Source organism: Pundamilia nyererei, unplaced genomic scaffold, assembly GCF_000239375.1.
Source record: "Pundamilia nyererei isolate P.nyererei 1_Seehausen unplaced genomic scaffold, PunNye1.0 scaffold00092, whole genome shotgun sequence".
NCBI classification, from domain to species: Eukaryota; Metazoa; Chordata; class Actinopteri; order Cichliformes; family Cichlidae; genus Pundamilia; species Pundamilia nyererei.
The window spans coordinates 2,440,321-2,447,387 of record NW_005187493.1 but is presented as its reverse complement, the minus strand read 5'-3'; the positions used below and the strand labels follow the sequence as shown (position 1 = coordinate 2,447,387).

General features: G+C 40.7%; 1 protein-coding gene across 2 annotated transcripts in view; it reads right to left on the bottom strand.

Moving 5' to 3' along the window:
• Positions 1-2,943: 2,943 nt before the first annotated feature.
• Positions 2,944-7,067, bottom strand: part of b4galnt1b (beta-1,4-N-acetyl-galactosaminyl transferase 1b) — a 13,941-nt gene continuing 9,817 nt past the window's right edge. The window contains exons 8-13 of one of the 2 annotated variants that reach the window (XM_005739641.1): positions 6,586-6,678; positions 6,294-6,481; positions 6,074-6,214; positions 5,742-5,979; positions 4,667-4,755; positions 2,944-4,511 (exon numbers count right to left, since the gene is read on the bottom strand). In XM_005739641.1, the coding sequence (XP_005739698.1) occupies positions 4,452-4,511; positions 4,667-4,755; positions 5,742-5,979; positions 6,074-6,214; positions 6,294-6,481; positions 6,586-6,678 (809 nt within the window). In that variant the 3' untranslated portion in view covers positions 2,944-4,451. Of the gene's footprint in view, positions 4,756-5,741; positions 5,980-6,073; positions 6,215-6,293; positions 6,482-6,585; positions 6,679-7,067 lie in introns of both variants that reach the window. The other variant, XM_005739640.1, reaches the window with a different exon arrangement.

The following is a 7,067-nucleotide window of genomic DNA, read 5'->3' as shown; positions in this document are numbered from 1 at the left end:
CCAAAGTATCGAACCGAACCGAACCGTGAATTTTGTGTATCGTTGCACCCCTAATATATATATATGTGTGTGTGTGTACATGAAGTGTATATATCTGTGTCACCACAGAGACTGTGCTTCACGGTGTTTATGTATTCATTTCTTCCTGTTTCCTTTGAAAATTCTTTGATGGATCTTTGCATAATGCGTAATATTTTCACAGGAGACCAATTCCACTTTATTCCCACAGAGAACTGAGATCTTAAATCCCTCCTCAAATAACTGTATCCATGAAATTGCCAAGTGACTGTAAATCCCAGTTATAGTCCAGGATCTCAATCCACACGAGTTATGTGTATCCCTGCAGTCCCTGGAGATTAGCGAATAGCTGTGCTTTCTGTCTGGTGGCCTGTTTTAACCCTGCCATTGTCAGTCTTATCTGAACTAAACATATTTGTGGACTTACACAAAGCTTGTCATAACCAAGCAGAGAGAGGAAAAAGGGAACACAGATAAAACCGAGGTGCTCATTCGTCATTGTCGTCTTGAATGTAAATAATTTTGTGTTGGATCATATCGGTGAATCTCGTGCTGTCCTGATACACTCGTGGAATTAAAGAAGTTGTTCAGATATTTGTTATCATCATTTTTAGTTTTTCACTTCATGTGTCTCTTTTAGCGTCTCCTGACTGTTGTGTGTCTCTTGTTATTTGGACCCATTGAGTAACTTGTTCTCGATATTTGCTTTGGCCCTTGTGCCTATGAGGTCTCAAGGCTGATAGGTCAGTTCATTTATCCTTCCATGTTTCCCGTCTATTTTAAATATAAATGACCCATTAAAGCATAGTTGCTGGGAAATATGAATTATTTCCATCTTAAACCAACAGTCTGCAATCGATCAGTCAGAGTGTAAGTCAGCAGCTATTTCCTGTCATTTATTGTCTTTTCCATGAATTAGTTTTCCTAATACAGGCCAGAGGACCCCTTCCTAGCCTCATTATAATGTGCAGTGTATAACTTAATGGATGCCTTTGGTCGCTATCCAGAAGATTTATGTTCCCAAATGTGTAATAATCAGGTTGTTTTGTCTTGTTTTTATAAGATTATTTAAAAAGAAAATCCAAACGAAACATCGAAGCTGCACACAATCTGATCTCTGGTCTACAAAGCAGGGAACCCGATGGTGCTTAGCACCCTCTAGTGGAGGGAAATGCTCATCATTATGAATTAAAGAGTGAGTCACAATGTGAGCTCTTTAATTTACCAGTTTACATGTCAAATATTTTATATTATGATTAATTATATGGTCTAACTAATTAATTATTATATTTTTATATTAAAAATTGCAGCTGGGTCTATACACATACATATAAACCAAATTTTTATACAGTAAGCAAAATCATGAAAAGGATTAAACTCGTGCTGCTGGAACCTGCTCTACACTTCTGAACATAAAAAATTTCAGTACTCCAAGCAAAAGACTGCCTGAAATTTCTGCATCACACAGAGGCCATTTGTCCTTCAGTCATCTGACTATGTGACACACAACATCCTAGTGGTCTCGTTGTTCATTTGCATTGCATAGACTCACACTGCCTCATCTTTTACATGTTTGTCTGCTTGTTTAACATCTTAATATTGCTACTGAAAATGAAGACGAAACCTTGTAATTAATACGAAGGCTTTTGTTTTTTATTTTTGTGCTTGGCGGAATTTTAAGGGAACATCCATTATGCAGTTTCTCTGGGTGAAACTGACCAGACTGCGTTGAGCTGATAGGAAGGCAACGGTAACTTAAATAACCACTTGTTACAACCAAGGTGTGAAGAAGCAGAACCTTGAAGCAGCTGGGCTACGGCAGCAGAATACCACACAGAGGATCACTCCTGTCAACTAAGAACAGGAAACCGAGGGTTAAATTGAACTTTTGCTATCAAAATCTGGTGGTGAGCAGTAAAGCACAGATCCATGCTGCCTTGTATAAACAGTTTAGTCTGCTGTTGATGGTGTGAGGGTGTAGAGGATATTTTCTTGGCACAGATTGGGTCCCTAAATACCAACACAGAATTGTTTAAATGCCACAGCCTATCCGAGTACTCTTGCAGACCATGTTCAACCCTTTATCACCACATCGAACTGGTATTTTGATGACTGCCTCCAGCAGGATATTGCACAACGTCACAAAGCTCAAATTATCTCAGACTGGTTTCTTGAGCATGACAATGAGTTCCCTGTACTCACATGGCCTCCACAGTCACCAGCTCTCAATCTAATAGACCAGACTCGGGATGTGGTGGATTCTCATCATGGATGTGCAGCAGACAAATCTGCAGCAACTGTGTGACGCTGATGTGGACCAAAATCTCTGAGGAATATTTCTAACAACTTGTTGAATCTTTTCCACAAATAATTAAAGCTGTTTTGAAAGAAAGACAGGGCACAACCTGGCACGAGCAACATGAAGCTAAAAATAAGACTTACCTGCATGTTCCTTCATGTTCATGGCCCTCAGTACCTCTCTGATCTCCTTCAGCTCTACACCCCCAGCCCCACCTGAGAAATCTTCCTCCTGTGTTGACATGTGGTTGCTGTACATTCCTCTCTCCAAGTTTCAGACGCTCAGGGATAGAGCCTTCAGCTTCCAGGCTCCGACACTCTCAGACAGCTTCAGTCATTAAATTCAAAACCTGGTTTTAGACGCAGGCTTTTAGTCTCAAATATAAACCATGCTTGCTATTATTTGACAGTTTTTGCCTCTCATCTATCATGTTCATTTGCTTCAGTAGCATAAAAGATGTGCTCATAAATTAAGTTCTGTAATCTGTAATCAAAAGACTGTAATCTATTGTAAGTCAGCGTCTTCATCCTTTGAACCAACATCACAACATTGAACACAAGATTTCGTTTTTTTTTCCCCACACACATTTTTTATAACATTTGAAATGAATGTAAAAACTCTCATAATGCTCAAACAACTCATATTTTTTTGTTTTGGGTGTGGGGGTGGGTGGGTGAAGCAGGCAGCAAATGATTTCTGTGTCCACACAATAAACATCACTGTTAAAAAAAATTCTACATCTGTCAACACTTACAAATTAAAATGTGAGACAAATTCTTCAGTACACAACTACATACAAACCAAGCAGCAGGAACACTGCTGTTAGTTTCTTCCATCAACAGAACGAACGTCACATTTTGATGAAAAATAGAAATGAATTAAAAGTCACAAACAGATGCCGGTGTAGCTCAGAGCAGATCAGGTTCGATTCCGATGTGCTGCTTTCTGACCCGACACCCCCCTGCTTACTTGACTCTCTTCACTGTTCTATCTAATAAAAGGCAAACAAATTGTTAATAAATTAATAAATAAAATAGTTACAAATAAGTCGATATTTCTCTTGGGGATTAAAAAAAACAGTTGATAAATCTCTGGCACCTTATTGCTAACAAAACAAAGTTAAAAAACTTGCTTAGGAAACAAATACAGTGATACAAGGGCGCCATCTAAAGACCATGGTATAAAAGAACAGCATCACCACTTGAGTCTCTGACATGCAGGAGTGCTCCAAAGAGGAGTTTCAGTATAAAAACTGTATTCTTGCTTCATCCCCCCCCCCCCTTCTCCATCCTCTTTTCATAATGATGTGAGTATTTTACAAGTACTTTAGTTCAACCAATGTTTCTTTTGGCCACATGTAAAGATCCGGTGGTGAGCACTCAAACGCCTCGTTTTCCTCAGATGCTTGTTGGGGAAACAGACAAACAGCAGAAGACGACGATTACAGCTGCTCCCGCAACCAGGTAACACCTGATGAACTGAGACCAAAAGGTTCTCCTCCTCAGATCTTACTTATCTCTCCATGGGTGACACAAAAGGATTCTGGGTAATGGGCAGTAAAACCATAATGCACACACAGATTAAAGCACCCAAGAGCTAGCAGCATCCAGACCTTTGGCACGGCCAGTCAGTAGCAGAACCCGACAAATGAAAAGACTTGGAACACGTTCTTCATGTGGCATTGGCAAGAAGGTCACACTGGAGCTCCGAGTCTGCAGCTCTGTCACTTAACTGATAGGGTTTGTTGTCACTGACAGAAAGACCTTGTTCCAAGCTCAATTCTATATTCGGCTAGTGCAAATCGAAGGAGAATGCATGCACATCTACCCAAAACAGCATGACAATGAAGTTACACTGGCTGCTACCTGTTCGGTTCTCCCAAAGCCTGGTCTTTGTGCAGGGTATGAGCAAGATCCCTTTATGACTCAAGATGTTACTGGGCACTGCAGCTCATTTTCTCCTGTCTTCACACCAAAAAGGAAGCCTAAATTTTTCTGTTGGGCTTCTAGATGCTAGAGGACTTTTTAGCTCACTGCAGAGCTGTGCACTGACAGATAAAACATGCTAAAACTGCTCTAAAGGCTGAAGCTGGAAAAATAATTTCAAGGTTCTCAAGAGAAGGCAAACCAAAATTTTATCTGACAGGGCGTGGGGGAGGAGAACTTCTTTGGCAACTCGGGGAGAGCGGAGGAACCTTCGAGAAAAAGAGGAGAGGGGAAGCTAATTATGAGTCAAGCACTGAAACCGATTCTTGAAGTACAGGAGGCCGTTTTTGGTGTGCGTGGCATCAGAGGAGGCTGATGGGTAACGGAACTTGGCGTAGGTCTTGTCGCTCTCTGACTGGCTTACCCAGGGTAGTTTGATTTTGGTCGCGTGATTGACAATGACATCATCGCAAGAGCCCACATGGAGAGAGCCGAGGCCATCGATGAAAAACTCTAGAAAAAAAAGGGAGAGGGGTAAACATCCCTCAGTGGGTCAGGAACACTTTTAATTGATGAAATATTGCAGGTATGAAAGTGAGGAGAAGGTGGCGTGAGCTAAATGTTCCATTTAAATCACATTTCATTCAGTTTAATGTAGGTAAACTAAAGCCGAGCTGCGACTCCTCCATGGTGGTGTGTGCTGATAAGAAAATGTCACAGCATAATTTGCTAGCAAAAATTATCTTGCACACGTTATCGTCTCAGTAAGTAAAATAAGATATGAATCTTTTTTCTTAAATTGCTAAGATATTGTTGCTATCAATACCTTAATCTGAGATATTCATCTCTCTTTTATTCTTAAATGATTAAGGAAACATTAAATTAACTTGATATGGCACACAAATTGACTCAGTGCTGCAGGAGGATAGAAAAACAATGAATATGAATATACGATAAAGTGCAAAAGTCTTGAGTTACACCTCATTTCTATATATTTTTCTAGAACAAATGGGAAATAGGTGATCAAAAACAGTGTTTGTACAATTCTAACAAGCTTGAAAGTAAATATTTGGTTTTACCACCTTTCTCCTTAAACACAGCCTGAGCTTTAGCTTTCCTATAATTTCTTGAAGCAGCCTTCAGGAATAGTTCTTCAGGCTTCTCAAAGGACATTCAAAGCTGAGTGTTTGCTGCCTTTTGTTCTGTTTTCTGATCCCACACTGCTTCAACAATGTTGAGGCCCGGGTTCTGGACACTCAAAGAAAGAAAAACTTTCAAAGAGCTTCTGAATGCCTGAAGAAATATTTCCCAAGACAATTACAAAAAAAAGAATGGTGGCTCAAGACTTGTGTATAAATGCGTAAATAATAATAATGATAACATTTTTTTTTTTTCAATTTTGGCATATTTTTGCATCCGGCAGTCAAAACACTGAATAAATAACAGATGGCATGATGCTAAATTTGCTCCTTTGATATGAAAGGAAGCCCTGTACTCACCCAGATGAGCGACCCTGGTGAGGCGTGGGTCAAAGCCGACCTGCTGGACTTTGTCTGTGCGAGCTAAAAAGAAGTTGATGACCCCATCAGTCACAACGCAGTTGGGGAAGCCTTCAATGACGTGATGAAATCCTCTCCTCATGTGTAAACAGTCACCATCTTCCTCTCCTGGCTCAATGGAGATGGTTTGACGGTAGGTGGCGGTGTACCCCGTGGCCTCCCGCACTGCACCACCCACCTAGTTCACACACATAGATACACTGTCTCTACAAGAGCCCCAAAACTTTAATATTAACTGAGAAAAAGAAAAAAATTATTCTTCTGCTACTCACTAGATCCAGAGTGGTCCTTTCTAAAACATCTACAAGCTTCTCCAGCTTGGTGTTGGCTGTGAAGATGAAGTCATCATCCACCCACAGTACGTACTTCGTGGTCACCTGGGACACGGCTAGGTTTCGGCCGGCAAACCAACCCTAAGAGACGCAACGCTGAGGTTTAGATTGAGATCGCATCACCAGTGACAGCAGGGAGAAGACTTCAGTGTGTCCTTACCTTTCCAAAGGGCATGATGTAATGTTCGATGTAAGGCCCAGAGATGGTTTGGGGATTTTCACTGTCATCAGCTATAACTATGGTAACAGTAGGGTAGTATCTTCTGATGCTGTCGATAAGATCTCTAAGCTTATCGTAACGCAGGAAGGTTTTTGTGGCTATTGTCACGAGGGCGCTGATGTTGTACTCTGCAGAGAGTTGATGGAGGAAAACTGACTTTAGAAAGTGCTGTTTGACTCAGAAAGGACGTCTGACTTTAGTTATAAACACCGTCAACATGCCGGTGCTGTACCTCCTTTGGATCCAGTGTTGTACAGTTTAGGTGTTGTTCCGTGTCGGATCTTGATGCTGAAGACAGCTTGATGTCCCTCTGTCTCAAGCTGCACTAAAAGACCCCCGACACAAAAAAAACACGAGTATCATTAAGATAAAACTATGAATGCCTCACTCTCACCTGGTTCTCGTAAAGCATGTAGACATAACAATGTCATGTCTTTGTACAAAACCAATTTTTCAGACCCTCAGGTTAAAATGCTAAACTCTACAGCATTTTATAGACAATTCCAGTAAAAAAAACAACACAAAAAAACAAAACACAAAGCACTTTTAGCTCCTACGACTAATTTACCCTTCATAAAAACTCTACAGGGTTGGGATGACAAGTAAAGACAGATGTTATTAACAGATATTAACCCCCAGGCCGAGTCGTTCGGTACTGGGACGCGAGAGTTGAAGCTCAGGTGTGAAATTCATGGTTTTCAGCATTTTTATTGT